The 21,318-nt window shown below is 47.5% G+C and overlaps 1 protein-coding gene and 4 non-coding genes across 5 annotated transcripts; all 5 read right to left on the minus strand.

Annotated features, from left to right (window-relative positions):
* Nucleotides 1-7,009: 7,009 nt before the first annotated feature.
* LOC148516774 (small nucleolar RNA SNORD15) lies at nt 7,010-7,155 on the minus strand. Its single transcript, XR_015879373.1, has one exon. It is a non-coding gene; the product is annotated as a small nucleolar RNA SNORD15 (small nucleolar RNA).
* A 365-nt stretch (nt 7,156-7,520) lies between these two features.
* LOC148516775 (small nucleolar RNA SNORD15) lies at nt 7,521-7,667 on the minus strand. The gene has a single exon (XR_015879375.1). It is a non-coding gene; the product is annotated as a small nucleolar RNA SNORD15 (small nucleolar RNA).
* A 3,868-nt stretch (nt 7,668-11,535) lies between these two features.
* Nucleotides 11,536-20,937, minus strand: RPS3 (ribosomal protein S3). Its single transcript, XM_088479548.1, has 7 exons — nt 20,831-20,937; nt 16,077-16,207; nt 15,669-15,762; nt 15,268-15,362; nt 14,518-14,705; nt 13,173-13,381; nt 11,536-11,613 (listed from the first exon to the last, which is right to left on the minus strand). The coding sequence occupies exons 1-6, from the start codon at nt 20,858-20,860 to the stop codon at nt 13,176-13,178; spliced, it is 744 nt and encodes a 247-aa protein (XP_088335674.1). The 5' UTR covers nt 20,861-20,937; the 3' UTR covers nt 11,536-11,613; nt 13,173-13,175.
* Nucleotides 12,980-13,125, minus strand: LOC148516777 (small nucleolar RNA SNORD15). The gene has a single exon (XR_015879372.1). It is a non-coding gene; the product is annotated as a small nucleolar RNA SNORD15 (small nucleolar RNA).
* Nucleotides 13,490-13,636, minus strand: LOC148516778 (small nucleolar RNA SNORD15). Its single transcript, XR_015879374.1, has one exon. It is a non-coding gene; the product is annotated as a small nucleolar RNA SNORD15 (small nucleolar RNA).
* Nucleotides 20,938-21,318: the final 381 nt, after the last annotated feature.

The following is a 21,318-nucleotide window of genomic DNA, read 5'->3' on the forward strand; positions in this document are numbered from 1 at the left end:
GGTTAGATACAAATCTAAAGAGGCATTACTGTGTGGTGTAATGTTAATAAGAAGCATTACTGTATGGTGTAATGTGAATAAGAGGCATTACTGTGTGGTGTAATGTGAATAAGAGGCATTACTGTGTGGTGTAATGTGAATAAGAGTCATTACTGTGTGGTTTAATGTGAATAAGAGGCACTACTGTGTGGTGCAATGTGAATAAGTTACAGGGTGCATGCCTGTTACAAGGCTGCATAGGTGTTTGTTTCAAAGTGTTTTTTTTCTAAGTGGTATTATATGCACAGCATAAGAGTTAGACAGGAGTTAAATAGGAGGAAGACAGGAGGACAACATTTAAAAAGAACTCTTTACAACTTGAAAACAATCAAAAAGGATCTTCTGAGCTGCTGGACACCCTGCAACTCAGCCACCAGCTTTCATTATAACCTGAAACCACCTTTTGCCAACAGCCCGCAACTACTACAACTACAGCAAGCAACTACTAGTTGGATTGCTGCACTTAATTTTTGAATGTTTTTTGACCCCACACTGTTTATTATTCCTATACCACTGTCAGTTTCTCTCTACACCACTGTAGTATCTACCATTTTTTTAACACCTTCTCATCTATAAGAATGCATTACCCTTAATTTAAAGTCCTGCAACTTTAACAGCTCTAATTTTATTTATTATATACTCTTGAAGTTGTGCCTTTACATCTACTAACACTGTTCTTCCTTTTATCTGATTTTTAGACATTTTAACTGTACTATTCCTATATCTCTCTCATCACTACTACTGCTGTTTTCTCCCCCCCCCAATCCCTCATCTACGCAATGTCTCTTTTCTTCTGCTCCCCCCCCCTAAGATTCTACATACTTTCCTCTACCACCAGTTCCCATCTCTTTTCTCCCTCCAGTCTCCTCTCCCTCCTCTCTCTCTTCATCCCATCTAGTACTCTCCATCGCATCTTGCATAACTCATAAGTCCTGCACCCTCCCTTTTCTCCAAGTTACACCTCTCCTTCTCAACCCACACCACACTTAACCTCCACCTTGCCCACCACCTGCTGTCACCCTTCCTCACTCAGAAGCCCACCACATACCCACACTCTCCTTATACCCCTGCTCTAAATCAATCTCAACCCCACACTACAGCAACCCTAACCATCTCATTCTCTCTCCTCCCAACTCTGTCCCTCTCTCCTGTCTCCTCTGGAAAGCCAGTCCAGTCTATAATCAACTGGTCCCTGTCCATTACGGCTTCTTATTCAACTCCTTCAAACTCCTAGCCATCACCAAATCCTGGACTTACCCATCTGACACTTCTCCTGCAGCTTTGGGAGCCTCACATTCTTTCACACTCCCTGGCCTGGAGGTTGCTACAGTGTTGGTGAGAGTGACCAGATGATAGAAGTACACCAACTCTTACCTTCTAAACTCTCCACGTCATTATTTGCATTCAATGCTCATATCAGTGGCCTTTTCCAACTTCCTTGAGTAGCTGCCTTTCTTCTTCCCCCTGGCCTTAACTCAAAATTACATGTTAACTTTGCTTCTTGGCTCACAATCTTGAAATGGGCTCTCAAGACCCCTTTCTTCCTCAAAGCTTTCCAGCTCTCATCGTAACCCACTACTCCATGTTCCTTCCTCACAATCAAGCTCATCTGTGTCACCCGTTTGTCTGCCCTCCCCTTTAGAATATAATCTCTAGCGAGCAGGACCCTCTTCCCTCATGTGCTTCTCCTTCACTTACTCCTACATTAATTTACAACAGCACCTAACCCTTGGTTGCTGACGCACCATCCTGCTTATTAAAGTGTTATACAGCAATGTATAAATTGTGTATCTGTCCTGCAGTTTGTACTGTTAATAACTGTTTTTCGTGTTTGCTCATTTGTCTATGTACTTGTCTTGTGTGCTCATTTGTTTATGTACTTTGTAAGGCACTGCAGAACCCATGTGGCACCATATAAAGGATAATAATAAGAGGTGTGGTGTAATGTGAACAAGAAGCAGGCGCTACAGTGTGGTGTAATGTGAACAAGAAGCAGGCGCTACAGTGTGGTGTAATGAGAACAAGAGGCAGGCATTACTGTGTGGTCTAATGAGAACAAGAGGCAGGCACTACTGTGAGGCAGGCACTACAGTGTGGAGTAATGAGAATAAGAGGCAGGCACTACAGTGTGGAGTAATGAGAATAAGAGGCAGGCACTACAGTGTGGTGTAATGAGAATAAGAGGCAGGCACTACTGTGAGGCAGGCACTACAGTGTGGAGTAATGAGAATAAGAGGCAGGCACTACAGTGTGGAGTAATGAGAATAAGAGGCAGGCACTACAGTGTGGTGTAATGAGAATAAGAGGCAGGCACTACTGTGAGGCAGGCACTACTGTGAGGCAGGCACTACTGTGAGGCAGGCACTACAGTGTGGAGTAATGAGAATAAGAGGCAGGCACTACAGTGTGGTGTAATGAGAATAAGAGGCAGGCACTACAGTGTGGAGTAATGAGAATAAGAGGCAGGCACTACAGTGTGGTGTAATGAGAATAAGAGGCAGGCACTACAGTGTGGTGTAATGAGAATAAGAGGCAGGCACTACAGTGTGGAGTAATGAGAATAAGAGGCAGGCACTACAGTGTGGTGTAATGTGAACAAGGTTACACTACTGTGAAGTGAACAAGAGGCACTACTGTGTGGTGTAACATGAATAAGGTTACACTACTGTGTGGTGTAATGCGAAGAGGCAGGCACTACAGTGTGGTGTAATGAGAATAAGAGGCAGGCACTACAGGTGTAATGTGAAGAGGCATTTCTGTGTGGTGTAATGTGAATAAGAGGCATTTCTGTGTGGTGTAATGTGAATAAGAGGCAGGCACTACAGTGTGGTGTAATGAGAATAAGAGGCAGGCACTACAGTGTGGTGTAATGAGAATAAGAGGCAGGCACTACAGTGTGGTGTAATGAGAATAAGAGGCAGGCACTACAGTGTGGTGTAATGAGAATAAGAGGCAGGCACTACAGTGTGGTGTAATGAGAATAAGAGGCAGGCACTACAGTGTGGTGTAATGTGAATAAGAGGCAGGCACTACAGTGTGGTGTAATGTGAACAAGAGGCAGGCACTACAGGTGTAATGTGAAGAGGCATTTCTGTGTGGTGTAATGTGAATAAGAGGCATTTCTGTGTGGTGTAATGAGAATAAGAGGCAGGCACTACAGGTGTAATGTGAAGAGGCATTTCTGTGTGGTGTAATGTGAATAAGAGGCATTTCTGTGTGGTGTAATGAGAATAAGAGGCAGGCACTACTGTGTGGTGTAATGTGAATAAGAGGCAGGCACTACAGTGTGGTGTAATGTGAATAAGAGGCAGGCACTACAGTGTGGTGTAATGTGAATAAGAGGCAGGCACTACAGTGTGGTGTAATGTGAATAAGAGGCAGGCACTACAGTGTGGTGTAATGTGAATAAGAGGCAGGCACTACAGTGTGGTGTAATGAGAATAAGAGGCAGGCACTACAGTGTGGTGTAATGAGAATAAGAGGCAGGCACTACAGTGTGGTGTAATGAGAATAAGAGGCAGGCACTACAGTGTGGTGTAATGAGAATAAGAGGCAGGCACTACTGTGTGGTGTAATGTGAATAAGAGGCAGGCACTACAGTGTGGTGTAATGTGAATAAGAGGCAGGCACTACAGTGTGGTGTAATGAGAATAAGAGGCAGGCACTACAGTGTGGTGTAATGAGAATAAGAGGCAGGCACTACAGTGTGGTGTAATGAGAATAAGAGGCAGGCACTACAGTGTGGTGTAATGTGAGTAAGAGGCAGGCACTACAGTGTGGTGTAATGAGAATAAGAGGCAGGCACTACAGTGTGGTGTAATGTGAATAAGAGGCAGGCACTACAGTGTGGTGTAATGTGAATAAGAGGCAGGCACTACAGTGTGGTGTAATGTGAATAAGAGGCAGGCACTACAGTGTGGTGTAATGTGAATAAGAGGCAGACACTACAGTGTGGTGTAATGTGAATAAGAGGCAGGCACTACAGTGTGGTGTAATGTGAATAAGAGGCAGGCACTACATGGTGGTGGTGTGGGGGCCCTTCCATCCCCAGGTTACTCCTACCAACTCCTATCCTCTGAACCATCCCTCACAATCTCTACATTTGAGGTTCATACTATACACCTTTTCCATCCAGTACACCTGCGAGTAGCTGTCATTTACCATCCCCCTGGCCCTCCAAGTTCCTTGACAACTTTGCTTCCTGTCTCCCTCACTTTCTCTCCTTGTAATATTTCTAATTATTCCAACTCCCCATTCCCTCTCTGATCACCTTCTCTCTTTTAACATCTCTCTCTCCCTCCAAAGGCCACCATCACTAAGCGTAACATTGAGGCTAACAATGCCGTTTCTTTATCTTCCCTGCTTGCCTCGCTTTTCTCCCCTATCCCCTCTCTCTCCTGCCCTGAACAAGCTGCTTCCCTATACAACGCCTCCCTTACTTCTGCTCTGGACTCTGTTGCACCGGCAATCAGTACTCACGCTCGCAGATCCACACTATAACCCTGGCATTCCAAATGCACCAGATACCTGCAAAAGTATTCAAGAACCGCCGTACAACAGTGGAGAAGATAACGCTCTAAGGCAGATTTTCTCCACTTCAAAATTATGCTCTTATCCTAGTGTTGCCCTTTCCCTCTCAAGTCCTTTTTCAAGAACATTTCCTCCCAGTCCTTAAATCCCCATCGTCTCTTTACCACCTTCAACTCCCTCCTGTCCACCCCCTTCCCTCCTCACTCACTGCATTGACTTTGCTACCTACTTTACATCTAAAATCGATTCCATACGTCAGGACATCACATCCCACCAGTCCCCCTCCTTTCCCTGATCACCCATCTCCACCCATTTCACTGACTCTGACATCCTTCTCCCCTGTATCTGGAGAGGGAGTCATGGCTCTCATCTGGTCCTCCCCCCTTGACCCTATCCCTTCAAGTCTCCTCCGCTACCTCTCTCCTTGTGCCTGTTCCCATCTTGCCCACCTCATCAATCTCCTTCTCATCTGGCACTGTCTCTTCTGCATTCATACATGCGATAGTCTCCACCATTCTTAAAAAGCTACTCTCTCCAACTACCATCCCATCTCACCTCCCTTTTGCATCCAAGCTCCTTGAGCGTGTTGTTTACAACCGCCTTACCACCTTTCTTTCCTCCCACTCCCTCCTTGATCCATTTCAGTCTGGCTTCCGTTCTCTCCACTCCACTGAAACTGCCCTCACAAAAGTCAGCAATGACCTCCTTGCTGCCAAACCCAAGGGCCACTACTCTGCTTATTCTCCTTGACCTCGCTGCTGCCTTCGACACTGTTGACCACCCTCTCCTGCTGCAAATCATTCACAACCTTGGACACTGCTCTCTCCTGGCTGTCGTCCTACCTCTCAGACCAGTCCTTCTCTGTCTCTTCTCATGACTCCTCTTCCCCACCACAACCTCTTACAGGTGTTCCCCAAGGTTTCGTTCTTGGACCTCTACTATTCTCCCTCTATTTGTCCTCTCTAGATGAACGCACCAGCTCTTTTGACCTCCATTATCACCTCTGATACTCAGATCTACCTTTCCTCCCCTGACCTCTCCTCACTCGTATTCTCCAACTGTCTCTCTGCTATTTCTTCCTGGATGTCCCAGAGATTTCTTAAACTTAATATATCTAAGACTGAGCTGATCATTTTCCCACCCTCCAACATAACCTCACTTCCCACTATTTCTTTAACAATTGATAGAACTATCTCTTCTAGCCCCAAAGTGCGCTGTCTTGGAGTTATCCTGGACTCCTCCCTCTCCTACAAACCACATATCCAGAGTCTCTCACAGTACTGTCATTTCCATCTCAAAAATATTTCCAAGATTAGACCCTTTCTCATCCAGGATGCCACCAAAACACTCATACACTCACTGGTCATATCCAGATTGGACTACTGTAACCTTCTCCTAACTGGCCTCCCCAACTCCCATCTCTCTCCTGTCTGTCCTCAATGCTGCTGCTCGACTCATCTTCCTCCCCTTCCCTTTTAGAACCCAATTCAAGGTTCTTACACTTGCTTACAAAGCCCTCACCCATTCACATCTCTGACCTCCACTCTCCTGTCCGCCCACCTTCGCTCAACTAATGCATGCCGCCTCTCATGCCAATTGATTACTTCCTCCCACCCCCACCTCCAAGATTTTGCCCGTGCTGCTCCCGACCTTTGGAACACTCTCCCCATCAGACTCTCCTCCTCTCTACGATCCTTCAAACGGGCTCTCAAGACCCACTACTTCAGCAAAGCCTTCCAGCTCCCATCCAAACTTGCTGCAACATGCTCTTTCCTCAGTTTACCCCATCTGTGTCACACCTATTTGTCTGCTCCTCCCATTTAGAATGTAAGCTCTTACAAGCAGGGCCTCTACCCTCTTGTGCTTCTCCTTACTTTACCTTCACCTACATAAAAATAGAGTGGCAACCATTTGTATGTCAACCTTTTAACTGTCAACCATTTGACTAACTATTCACTGTCGATCTTTTACACGACACCGGACGAGGGAAAAGCAGGGCACAATGACAGTGCTGCATAGTGTCCCTGCCGGGATCTCTATTGTACAGCCATAGGAATGGTAGAATCCCATAAGTGCTACATTGTACAGAACACAAATTTATGTTTTATTTATTTTCCAGGTTGTCAGAGTTGATGTTCCCAATCTTCTTCTGAGTCCCGGTTTTCTGTAACCTAGGAAATAAAAAAAATCCTGTTAAGACAACAATACAGCACAGTCCTGACATCCCCTCACTCCTAATGAGTACATTAGGCCAAGCAATAGAGGAGACCAACAAAAGGGGGTGATCAATAAGTTTGCCCATAGGGTGACAATCACAGCTTCCAGCATGAGGATTCTCATATCCGCAAAAACACATTCCCTCCCCTGGACATTGGTGTAGTTCCCGTGTGTACCTAAGTACCCAATATTACTTTCCCTCCCAGGGAGAGCGCTACAGGCACCTTCTCAGACAAATGCCTCAAGGACATCAAGTGAGGGGCAATCCTGACTCACTGACCCGCCATCTACAGCACAGAACGTGAAGCAGACAGAGGCCACTGGACAAGGTATTACCCATTCAGACTCGTCATCGGATCATCACTGAAGGAACCATTGTACACAAACACACTCAGCAGCGTCCTTCATGTATTTACCCATTATGCGGTGGGCTGAGGCATGGCGGGGGGCTGTGCCTGCTGCTCTGGCTTGGCGCCTTTCCGCTCAGAGATGGGGGTAGATGGCAGGATCTCCTCTATGGGCTCCACAAAGCTGACGTGGTCGGGCAGGGGCTTCTTGGGGCCGATCTTTCCGCTGGGATCCCAAGGAAGTATGATCTTCACCTTGATGCCCAGCACACCTGCAGGACATACAGATCTATCATTACACATTAGCAGCTCAAATGGGCCACACACGTTCAGGGAGAGAACCCCCGTGTGACCCGGGGGTTAGCATCCGATCACCGGCCCCTCCACCCTTCTCAGACAAAGGCCTCTAAATCAATCAGGAGTTAGGACAAGTCTCCGGTAGAGACGCCAGGTACAGAGACACAGAACGTTGCGCTGCACAGGAGCCTCTACCAGGAGCGCCCCATCTGACTCGTCATCGTATCATCACTGAAGGGTGGAGCCTCCAGGAAAAACCGGCACAAGGACGTACAATAAATTAGCGTCTGCACTGTCACTAAGGAGACTGGTGTCCATCTATAATTTGTGCAAATCTCCTCAATACACGGGGAGTGGTGCACTCTAATACCCATCACACAGTAACTAGTTCTTTTCAGGAAGAGACTGTAAAGCGCTGGGACTACAGAGAGCTTCAGATCAGTTATAGTGTTACAGCAGACCATACCTGGTAGGTCTCATGGGCAGTCAGGCACTGGATCTGGGAGGACCTTCTGTCTGAGCCGTACCATGCTGCTGCCTCCAATCACCACCAGGCGAGATGCCGGGCCTGGGAAAAAATAAGTTTTATATCAGGGCAGGTATGGAGCATATTTAGTGATGGCCACTAGACATAACAGAATTGCTACACTGTAAAGATACATACTGTAGGACATTACATTTGCCTGTATTCTAGATCATACAGGATACCTGGCAACTAATAGGAGCAGACCATGGCGGTTGATCAATTTTAAATGGCAGAACAGCAATATTATTGATGGGTAATTCAGCAAAACCTTGTTCTATACTGTACGTCGGCGCTCCCTCCACAAGCTCCCAGGCACGTATAACACGTTTTCCCCGTCGGCTGTGAGCAGGATCTGCATTCTGCAGTGAACACTCAGAAGCCACCGGGACCAGTTTACGAATTTAATTAAATCTGCTCCTTTGTATAACTTCACTAACTAAGGGGTCTACGTACTAAGCCTTGGAAAGAGAAAGTGGATGGAAATAAACCATCGATACGCTCCTGACACTTAACGGTCTGTTTGAAAAATGACAGGAGCTGATTGGTTGGCACTTTATCTCCCTCCAAGGCTTAGTACATAGACTCCTAAATCTTAGCACTCAACAATTCTTGCAAAGTGGCCAATGACCTAAGAGTAACCATAAACGGCTAATAGTACATGAGCAACTAGAACAATCACACTTACCAGCCACTTGAAGCGACGTCACGGAGAAACCAGCTGAGCTGCAAGAGGGCTCCATATGGCTCTTAACAGAATCCGTCCTCAGCGCCGGCAGCTTGTGACGAGCCGCCGTGTCCCAGGAAGGATGTCACGTAGTATGCGAGAGTCACACAGATGTAACCTTGCCTAAAAGGGCTTTTCCACCATCAGATAACTTGTGCTTCCATGTTTATACACATGTATAACTAAACCCTCAATGTATCCCTCCATGTTTACTTTCCAGACTCAGTGCTGAGATGTTTCTGGGAGTTTCCCCAAATTTTACACAATCACGTGATACAACATTCTGCGTTTTACAATACAGGATACATACACTGTATATGACTGGATGAGTTTGCACAACGAAGATCAATTTCTCCCCTTAAGTTCCCGCGGTGCCTTACAGTACAGATCTAGAAGCGCACCATAGACAGATGCTGGGGGTCCGTTACATCCCATTCTGCATTCTCCGTACTTTATATGGAGATGGGGTGTTTGCACTTCTCCCTCGTTCTGCAATTTTCAAGCTTTTTCCCAGTTGTATAAAACAATAATGGGTCATATCTATAGGGAACTAATAAGCTGACAGCATGGGAAAAGAAAGCTCCACCTGGTGCTCCCACACTGTTACCAGTATAGGAACAAGCACAGAGAGAGCGATGTGTACATCTATACAATATACTCATCTTTCACCATCACTGGGCATCACCCATGTACTAAAGACAGCAGAAAAGAAACGCGTCGGGTAGGACAATGCCTTGATGTGAAATGCAGCCTAGCAATGACTGAAGTGTACTGTGTGATCAAGTACTAAGACGCCTTTGTATTCCCTGCTTAGATTTGGTTTCCATTAACAGCTCTGCACACATCTTGTTCTTTAAAATCCAGGTGCAGAAAACTGCAGATGAGCTCACTGTATTGTGTACCAGAGCAGGGATTCTCACTCCCTGTACTCAAGAACCCACCCCCACAGGACAGGTTTTGTGGATTTGGATTTCTTTATGAACTGCTGGAGTCATTTTGGGACTGGAGTCGAGACCCACTGTACTAGAGGAAGGCAGCCAGAGAACAAGCTCTACCCACTATCGTGCTAGATTTACTAAGCAGCAGCTTTTGCAAGTCCCCAAACTCAGATTTTGAACCAGCATTAAAGGCAAATCACATCTTGAAATTCTTTTAATGTTAAGTGAGAACATTGTAACAGCAGACACTTAGTAAGTCTAGCCAGTGTGAGCTTCCTCTAAACCTCAGTTCTGCATTACCACTAGTAACACTTTCCTATAGTGGTACTACCTATGGCCAGAGCTTTAATTACCACTAGTAACACTTTCCTATAGTGGTACTACCTATGGCCAGAGCTTTATTACCACTAGTAACACTTTCCTATGGTGGTACTACCTATGGCCACTAGTAACACTTTCCTATGGTGGTACAACCTATGGCCAGAGATCCATTACCACTAGTAACACTTTCCTATAGTGGTACTACCTATGACCAGAGCTTTATTACCACTAGTAACACTTTCCTATAGTGGTACTACCTATGGCCAGAGCCCCATTACCACTAGTAACACTTTCCTATGGTGGTACTACCTATGGCCAGAGCCCTATTACCACTAGTAACACTTTCCTATAGTGGTACTTACCTATGGCCAGAGATCAATTACCACTAGTAACACTTTCCTACAGTGGTACTACCTATGGCCAGAGCCCTATTACCACTAGTAACACTTTCCTATAGTGGTACTACCCATGACCAGAGCTTTATTACCACTAGTAACACTTTCCTATAGTGGTACTACCTATGGCCAGAGATCCATTACCACTAGTAACACTTTCCTATGGTGGTACTACCTATGGCTAGAGCCCTATTACCACTAGTAACACTTTCCTATGGTGGTACTACCTATGGCCACTAGTAACACTTTCCTATGGTGGTACAACCTATGGCCAGAGATCCACTACCACTAGTGACACTTTCCTATAGCGGTAGCACCTATGGCCAGAACACTTACCACTAGTGACACTTTCCTATAGTGGTAGCACCTATGGCCAGAGCCCTATTACCACTAGTAACACTTTCCTATGGTGGTACAACGTATGGCCAGAGATCCATTACCACTAGTAACACCTTCCTATGGTGGTACTACCTATGGCCAGAGCCCTATTACCACTAGTAACACTTTCCTATAGTGGTACTACCTATGGCCAGAGATCCATTACCACTAGTAATACTTCCCTATAGTGGTAATACCTATGGCCAGAGCTTTATTACCACTAGTAACACTTTCCTATGGTGGTACTACCTATGGCCACTAGTAACACTTTCCTATGGTGGTACAACCTATGGCCAGAGATCCACTACCACTAGTGACACTTTCCTATAGCGGGTAGCACCTATGGCCAGAACACTTACCACTAATGACACTTTCCTATAGTGGTAGCACCTATGGCCAGAGCCCTATTACCACTAGTAACACTTTCCTATGGTGGTACTACCTATGACCAGAGCTTTATTACCACTAGTAACACCTTCCTATGGTGGTACTACCTATGGCCACTAGTAACACTTTCCTATGGTGGTACAACCTATGGCCAGAGATCCACTACCACTAGTGACACTTTCCTATAGCGGTAGCACCTATGGCCAGAACACTTACCACTAATGACACTTTCCTATAGTGGTAGCACCTATGGCCAGAGCCCCAGGAACAGCTCTATCCTGACATTTCCAACACAGCCGCCTCTATTTCCCACAGATCTGAAGGAAAACCTTCTTGGAATATAGTCCTAGGTGGTAACACAGCATTACATTCAAGCCAAACCCCCTGCTGCCGCAGTTATATTCAATAAATCCCTTAATAAGAACAAACCAGATAATTTGTTTAGTTTTTTGGTTTATTTTATAGAATTTCTCAGCTGGTATCCAACATCTCCATTGTCCTCCAGTTCAGCATCCTAGGGGAAAACAGGAGAACATGTACTACACATCAGACAAGGTATGGAGAGTACCAAGTTTAAAAACGTATTCAACAACTATTTTATTTGTATGGTTCTACAAGGTTTCTAGAGCGCCATATTGAGATTAAACCATTATATATCAGTACACAGAATAACACAATGAAATAACCTAAGGCAGGGTGGAGTATGGAGAAAGTAAGGGAACAGTAGAGCATCTCATTAGGGCTAGTGAAAGCAAGTATTACAATTTGACTTGGGGGAAGGAGTAGAGAGTGGATCACCAGTGATCGTGTATCCAGAGTGGGCAGACAGAATGAGGCACACTGGTGTTAGGGTTAGAGCTAGAATGGGAGAACAGGGGTAGAGGGTCCTGTCCCTGAAGATTTACAGTGTAGAAGGGAGGGATGTAACCAGGGAGATGAATTTGAAGAAAGGCTCGGTGGGTGGTCAGAAGATGAGTAATGAGTTATCAGCAGGACTGACAGGCTTATATGAAGAGAGGAGTCCTAAGTTGACTGTTCATTTGAAAAGTGTGGTTTGCTGGTAAAGTCTGCAAGGGCGAGGGATGGAGCTCTAGAGCAGGGGGATCAGCACAGGAGAAATCTGAGTGAGGCTGGAGATGAAGGGGGGGAGGAGAGTGAGGCTGGAGATGAAGGGGGGGGGAGTGAGGCTGGAGATGAAGGGGGGGGGGGGGGGGGGGAGAGTGAGGCTGGAGATGAAGGGGGGGGGAGTGAGGCTGGAGATGAAGGGGGGGAGTGAGGCTGGAGATGAAGGGGGGGGGGAGTGAGGCTGGAGATGAAGGGGGGGGGGGAGTGAGGCTGGAGATGAAGGGAGGAGTGCGGACAGGAGTGAGGCTGTAGATGAAGGGTGGAGTGCGGACAGGAGTGAGGCTGGAGATGAAGGGAGGAGTGCGGACAGGAGTGAGGCTGGAGATGAAGGGAGGAGTGCGGACAGGAGAGGCTGGAGATGAAGGGAGGAGTGAGGCTGGAGATGAAGGGAGGAGTGCGGACAGGAGTGAGGCTGGAGATGAGGGGGGGGTTGGAGTGATTGAGGGCTTCGTATATGTGGATGAGGGGTTTATATTGTACTCTGAGGTATAGCGTGAGTCAGTAAAGTAGTTGGCAGGGGTGAGGCTGGCAGAGCGGTGGAAAAAGGTAAGAGAGACAGATCTAAGTACAGACTGAAATGGTAAGACCAAAGAATCATGGATTACACCTAAACAGACTTCGGGGGACTGCGGAGGACCTAGATGGGGACGGACAATGAATTTAAGTGCTGGAACATCTAGAAGAACCTTTTGAGGAGGTTTCACAACAAAACTTCCCACATGTTGTTTTAATGACCTACATTCATCAGTCTTGTACCTTCTCAGACAAATGCCTCAAGGACATCAAGTGAGGGGCAATCCTGACCCAGTGACCCGCCATCTACAGCACAGAACGTGAAGCAGACAGAGGCCACTGGACAAGGAATTACCCATTCAGACTCGTCATCGGATCATCACTGAAGGAACCATTGTACACAAACACACTCAGCAGCTTCCTTCATGTACTTACCCATTATGCGGTGGGCACAGGCTGAGGCATGGCGGGGGGCTGTGCCTGCTGCTCTGGCTTGGCTCCTTTCTGCTCAGAGATGGGGGTGGTTGGCAGGATTTCCTCTTTGGGCTCCACAATGCTGACGTGGTCGGGCAGGGGCTTCTTGGGGCCGATCTTTCCGCTGGGATCCCAAGGAAGCATGATCTTCACCTTGATGCCCAGCACTCCTGCAGCAGATACAGATCATTACACATCAGCAGCTCAACTGGGCCACGTGCTCAGGGAGAGAACCCCCGTGTGACCCGGGCTCAGCATCCGATCACCGGCCCCTCCGCCCTTCTCAGACAAATGCCTCTAAATCAATCAGGAGTTAGGGCAAGTCTCCGGTAGAGACGCCAGGTACAGAGACACAGAACGTGGCGCTGCACAGGAGCCTCTACCAGGAGCGCCCCATCTGACTCGTCATCGTATCATCACTGAAGGGTGGAAGCTCCGGCATTCGTAAAAACAAAAAAACCCACAAGCAACTGGATAAAAGCAGCAAATCAGATTTAATTCCATTAAAACTATAGCTAGTATCTAACGTGATACCAGTACACGGCAATGTTACTCGGGAGTAACACTGAGGGCATGTGCGTGTAATAGACAGACCTCCCAGATAATGCTACCTACAACAGTCAGTCAACTCCATGTCACTCTTGGCCATATTGTCGTGTGAACGGACACTTCCTTAGCATTACAATACTAATCATAGGACATTTGGTTACAGAGCTTCAAAAACACTTCCGTGTAGTGCCCCCAGATAACCCACCCCATGCAAACCTCTCCAAAGGGAAACATGAGATTGTTTCTAGCCTTATAGAAACTTGTCCATCAGCTGGAAGAGAATTACAAGTTCCAGTCACTCTCCACAAGTCCAATATGCATGAGGGGAGCAAGTACCTAGCCACAGTGAGATCGGTCAGAGGGAACACAGAGCTATCCAAAGCACCCGACTGCCCCCCACCTTGGATCAAACTAACAGCTCACTCTGGACGCAGCCCGAGGGGCCTAGATTTAGACCCCAAAACAGCAGCACAAGAATGCTGCCACAAGATGGCTAAAGGAAACCAAGCACTTGGGTTTTAGGTTTCAATAGGAATAAGTGAAGGCACCTCTAAGCAAAATATTTTTTGTATAAAATATTCAAAACAGGAATGTCCACAGCAAAGCTCGCTAAATCCGGCCGACAGTACCATGGGCGAAACGCCCCGGACGTAGGGCCAACTGCAAACACACGGATGTAAGCCTTGTTCTTTATGTTCACCGAGCAATGAGCGCGAGACATCTGCATGGCCAGATAAAGGGACAGGAGACCTCTTACCCTGTCTGAGCAGTACGTGACGGACAGCTGTATCCACATAGTAGTTGACGGGGTCTCCGCTGTGGATCATCAGGCCATCCACGAATTTCATGGACTTGGCTCTCTGGCCTCGCAGTTTGCCGGACACAACCACCTCACAGCCCTTGGCTCCGCTCTCCATGATGAAACGAAGGACACCATAGCAGGCCCTGACGGCAGGAGAAATAGCAGCAGCTTAGATCTAATATTCAGGGGAAAAAGTTCTAACTGTACAGTATATAAAAAAAAATACCCATTGAATCTGGGAATCTGTCATTACAGGGTAAGTAACTTCCAATCACTCAGTGTTGTGTGCAGTACGTGTTAAGCACTGCAGTTTGTAAACCTGGCAAAGAAACACGACAACTATATCAGATTAATGAAGCGAAGTTACTCCTGCTGTGTAGGAACTGGGGGACACTAGCCCATCCACTGTGGGAGTTAGATTGGATATTGGGTGGGACGGGATATACACTGCTGTACAAACCCTTCTGACCACACTATACTGCACTTCTCAGACAAATGCCTCGCAGTTAGTCTTCACGCGACATTCTGACCATGCCCGGGAGCTATGGCAGCATGCAGAACGCAGCGACCAGAACTACCCAGACCTGGCAGAACGACGTTAGACTCGTCATCGAATCATCACAGAAGTGGACACTTCAGTAACTAACTTGCTGAAACTACTAAAGGGATATGGGTGAAATACTAAATACACCAAACACTTTTCACCTCCTCACCGCCAGACCTCCAAGGAGCTTGTATCGCAGGGACTCAGCCTGGGCGATGGCGCACAGACCTCTCGTGGCGACTTTCTCTGCGTACAGCTGAAAGACAGGACCATAACTGATTAATTGCATGGAGATCATGCGGGAAGATGCAGTGATGCTCATTAAACCCATTAACACCACAAAGGTATTTTACACATGCTTAATGGTAACTTTCCCATCCTTTGTATAGCAACGAGCATTAAAACCGAACTCGGAAGCGACCACAGTAACATGCATGGAGATAGGTTGCAGCTCCACCACTCACTGAGACATCACAGAACCAGGCTGGATCACTAGAGTCAGCTGGCTATCCTACAGCTTCCACAACGTGATGCAGGATAAACCAGCGGCCTCTAAACTCACCTCAACGCTGCCCTCTGGAAAGCCGAACCTCTTCTGGACAACTGCAGTCAGCTCTCGGATACGACGTCCCTTTTCACCAAGGACATTCTGGGTCCTGAAAGGAGATACAACCTGTTACCTAAGCGGTGATGTCATTGTGCTGCTCCAATTCAGTGCATGATAAAAAGCATCAACGACTTTAAAAACACGGTTCTCACAAGTCACCAATAGCAGCTGCCCCCATTATAATGCAAATAAGTTCTATCAAAACCCTTAATGTAACCCTGCAGTATAGGAACATGTGACCGATGACAGCAGCAGGGTTAGCCCAGTTCAGCCATAAGGCACCGACCAGAAGCGCCCACATCCAATCTACAGTGAGAAATGAGAGTTGCCGAATCCGCAGGGCCAACAAGCTGGCTGTATTACCTGGTTGCAAGAATGATGATTTCAGTCCTGGTTGGGGTGACTCGGACCTCCACGCCGGAGTAGCCATCTTCAGCAAGCTCACGGGTCAGGAACTCATTCAGCTCAGCCTTGAAGATGCCATCAGCCACAAACTGCAAAAAGATGCAAGTGTTACATACAGGGGCAGCATCTAAATGTGCCTACCGGCTGCACAGATCTATGGAAGGCTTGCTGCGAGGGTTACATTTGGAAGCTCAAACGCTTATCAGAAATAACCAACACCGGATAGAATACAGCAGCGTTTCCCAAACTCATTCCACAGGGAGCACTCAGTGCATGGTCTCCAGGTTTCCTAGTTGGTGCACAGGTGGATCATTACTGGCCGACATTTTAAAAGATCCACAGGCAGGTGGAGCTAATTCACTGAGGAGACCTGGAAAACATGCACTGTTAGTGCTCCCTAAGGAACGAGTTTGGGAAACACTGGGATAAAGTAAGATGCACAATGCTAATTATAATCCAAGTAGTCAATAGATCACTGCGATGTGTTTATTCACACAATCAGACAACATCTCTTGTATCCAGATGACGGTAAAACTCAGAAACAAGTGGAGAAGCAGCCACCACTCAGGGCCCTTCTGATCTGTATGTAGTAAATCAGGATGTTTAGTAGCTGTGTCTTACAATTAGATATACAGTACTGTGCAAAGGTTTTAGGCAGGTGTGGAAAACATGCTGCAAAGAATGCTATCCAAAATAGAAGCGTTAGTTTATTTTGATCAATTAACAAAATGCAAAGTGAATGAAAACTAAATCAAATCAATATTTGGTGTGACCATCCGTTGCCTTCACAACAGCATCAATTCTCCTAGGTACACTTGCAGATTTATGAAGGAACTCGGCAGGGAGGTTATTCCAAACATCTTTGAGAACCACAGATCTTCTGTGGATGTAGGCCTACTCATATCCTTCTGTCTCCATGTAATGCCAGACAGACTCGCTGATGTAGAGATCAGGGCTCTGTGGGGCCATATCATCACTTCCGGGACTCCTTGTTCTTCTTTACGCTGTAGATAGATCTTAATGACATTGGCTGTATGTTTGGGGTCATTGTCCTGCTGCAGAATAAATTTGGAGCCAGACGCCTCCCTGATGGTATTACATGATGGATAAGTACCTGCCTGTATTTCTCAGCATTGAGGACACCATTAATCCTGATCAAATCCCCAACTCCATTTGCTGAAATGCAGCCCCAAACTTGCAAGGAACCTCCACCATGCGTCACTGTTACCTACAGACATTATAGTACCGCTCTCCAGCCCTTCGGCGAACAAACTGCCTCTGTTACAGCCAGATATTTCACATTTTGACTCCTCAGTCCAGAGCACCTGCTGCCATTTTTCTGCCACCCCAGTTCCTATGTTTTCATGCATAGTTGAGTCGCTTGCCCTTGTTTCCACGTCAAAGGGTTTTTGGCTCCAATTATTCCATGAAGACCACATCTGGACAAACGTCTCCCAACAGTAGATGCTGATGGCCCTGGTGGACATCATCTGATCCCAAAGTGAAGTTTCCTTTGCTGACCACTGCGTCTATGGTCCTCAACGTTGCCCGTTTCTCTCTTCTTCTTCAAAAGAGCTTGAGCAGCAGATCTTGATACCCCGGTCTGCTTTGAAATCGTTGCCTGGGAGAGACCTTGCTGAAGCAGTATAACTACCATGTGTCTTGTTGCTGTGCTCTGTCTTGCCATGGTGTATGACCTGTGACATGAAACTGTCTTCCACAACCTCACCTTTGTAGCAGAGTTTGGCTGTTCCTCACCCAGTTTTAAGCCTCCTACACAGCTGTTTCAGTTAATGACTTTCAACCAACGTCTGACAATGTTGTTAATTATCGCCTGTTTGGCATGACTTGTTACTCATACACCATACTATAATCCTATAAAATCCCTGCCTTTGTGCAAGTGTACCCAGAAGAATTGACGCTGTTTTGAAGGCAAAGGGCGTTCACACCATATTAATTTGATGTAGATTTCTCCTCTGTTCATTCACTTTGCATTTTGTTAATTGATAAAAACTTAACATTTCTACTTTTGAAAGCATTCTTTGCAGCATTTTTTCCACAACCACCTAAAACTTTTGCAGTTTTGTACATTAGCAACATTACATAATAGCGTTCCCGCTAGGCTGATTTAGTGAGGCGCCACGCACTTCCCTATTTCTAAAGGGCGAAAAGAACCCCGCCCTCCGTCGCAGCACCCTGCGGGTGCCCTCCTCACCCACGGGTCAGTGTCCCGCAGGTGGGGAAAACTGTAGCGGTCACCACCAATGAATGTATGGCGGGCACATTTGCCCAGCATCCATTTACACTGATAGCAGCGCTTGGGGCAGCCGGGCATGTCCGTAAGTGCCGGGCACGCCTTCAAGAGTGACGAAAAGGGGACGCGTCTTAAAGACACACCCCATTGTCTTAGTCACACCCCTTCCCGGGCGCAGGTGCCTTTGTCGCGCACAGATGTGCTTTTTCTCTAGGTCCGGCGCCAGACCTAGAGTGAACACTTACATAATACGTACACAAGCAGCAGTAATGAACATTTAATAACATACAATGCAAGTTAAAACTGCAATTCACAGAAGCAAACCCCTGCTGTGATAACCTGCAGTAAGTAGAGCACACAAACAGGAGACATAGGCATGTACACTAACTACATCCCCTCAGAGCTGCAGCAGAGCATTGGACGGAGGGGGCAGTTAAAATTTGTACCCTCTACTGAAAAGCCAGACTTTCCAAAGTTTGTTGACATGAGTCAAGACCACAGTCAGCATAACCTCGCCTGGGAGGTGGTCACCTCTGAAGTTGACAGGACAGTAAGAAATCCGATTTCTCAGCTGTAACCCGTTTTGACATTTGGTTTACGCAGTGATCACCCCTTATGCCTAAGAAATACACCCGACACTATACCCTAAATAAGCAGTGCACAACCAAGATGATCACCTCAAAAGACAGATTACTGCAGCCACAACGTGCCCTTAACAGCAGCTCAGCGGTCTCCAGACACAAACGTGACGGAACAGCCATGTAACAGGCTCTGATACAACAAGCAGTTTGCACCAAAGCAATAGGGGCGAGTACCAGGCACTTATGTGGTTGTGCTCTGTAGTAGGGCTAAAAAGATAAGACTTCGATCACAAGTATCAGTTACCTATGGCGATCTGGCCACTCCGCACCACACAAAGCAGACAAGGCACTAATGTGTTTATGGGAGTTTATGAGCACAAGTTACATGGAGTGAACAGATTACACGAGAACCACGTTCATCAATGTAATATAGCTCCCCTTCTAGTTACAGAGCAAATAAAGGACCAGTGACGGAGCGCTGCAGCTAGCACATCAGGCAGGGCGAGATCGGTCCTGTTATCTAATGATATGGGACCCATCTACAGTATGGTCTGGGATGGGGAGCTGGGGGTCCATGCCATGGCCCCTTATATTAGATGTGTCAGGGGCTATAGGGCACTGTTGCAAGCAGGGGTGGGGGGTTAGCTCCTCATACTACATGTGTGGGGCTATAGGGGCATGGTCCACATTCTACAGGAGTGAGGGGTTATAGGGGCATGGTGCTACATTACACTACAGGATGAGGGTCTATAGGGGCATGGTGCTACATTACACTACAGGATGAGGGTCTATAGGGGCATGGTACTACATCACACTACAGGAGTGAGGGGCTATAGGGGCTTGGTCCACATACTACAGGAGTGGGGCTATAGGGGCATGGTGCTGCATCAAACTTACAGGATGAGGGTCTATAGGGGCATGGCACTACGTCACACTACAGGAGAGAGGGCTATAGGGGCATGGTACTACATCACGCTACAGGAGGGCTATAGGGGCATGGTACTACATCACACTACAGGAGAGAGGTGCTACAGGGGCATGGTGCTACATCACACTACAGGAGTGAGGAACTATAGGGTCATGGTCCACATACTACAGGAGTGAGGCTATAGGGGCATGGTGCTACATTACACTACAGGAGAGAGGGCTATAGGGGCATGGTACTACATCACACTACAGGAGAGAGGGCTATAGGGGCATGGTGCTACATCACGCTACAGGAGAGGGCTATAGGGGCATGGTACTACGTCACACTACAGGAGAGAGGGCTACAGGGGCATGGTACTACATCACACTACAGGAGAGAGGAGCTATAGGGTCATGGTCCACATACTACAGGAGTGAGGGGCTATAGGAGCATGGTGCTACATTACACTACAGGTGTGAGGAGCTATAGGGTCATGGTCCACATACTACAGGAGTGAGGGGCTATAGGGGCATGGTGTTGCATCAAACTTACAGGATGAGGGTTAATAGGGGCATGGTACTACATCACACTACAGGAGTGAGGGGCTATAGGGGCATGGTACTACATCACACTACAGGAGTGAGGGGCTATGGTCCACATACTACAGGAGTGAGGGGCTATAGGGGCATGGTTGCGGGAATAAGCCGCTCTACATTATACCCCCTGTAGTACTACAAGTACTAGAACGCTGCCGCCTTCTGGTCTGCAGAGCATGCTGGGACATGTATCATCTATACAGCAGCCATGACAGCCCGGCGCTGCGGCCTCGCTCCATCCACATCCATCCGCCCCCAGAGACCAAACACAGCGGGTCAGCCTGACCCCACAACACCCAGGCAGTCCCCCGGCACCCCCGCCCGGCTGATAACTCCCCGCGGTCCCCGCACTGACCGGCCAGATCCCCGCTTACCTTCCTCTTCTTAGAGATCTGCACCGCCATCTTGATGCTGGCCACTGGAGGGAAAGGGAGAGCACTTCCGGCGGAAGCGGCTATATGGAGGCAGCGGCGGCGGCGGCTGTAAGTCACGTGGCTCCGGCCGCGGGGGATCACGGGAATTGTAGTCTTTCGCAAACATGACTGAGATTGAATGTGACAGCGCAGCTGGGAGTACGCCCGGTTATTCTCCTACTGTGTGATAGGCAGGGGCTGGCTGGCAACTTTTAGCCTGGGGGGCAAATGCATGCAGGCGGCCCTGGCAGAGAAGTAGCGTGTAGCAAGGGTTCCCGAAGAAAGTGCGTGCGACGGCGCCCCCCCCCCCTCAAGTGTTCCAGGGAGGAGAAGGGTCCATATGGGATTAATGTATGGTAAAAATAAAGATTAGTGGCAGCCCCCTGTTGTAGTGCCCATATGCAGTGCCCCCGTGTGCCACAGGAGAGAACACCCTTATGCAGGCCTCC

The sequence above is a fragment of the Taudactylus pleione genome, unplaced genomic scaffold, assembly GCF_031769625.1.
Source record: "Taudactylus pleione unplaced genomic scaffold, aTauple2 ptg000241l, whole genome shotgun sequence".
NCBI classification, from domain to species: Eukaryota; Metazoa; Chordata; class Amphibia; order Anura; family Myobatrachidae; genus Taudactylus; species Taudactylus pleione.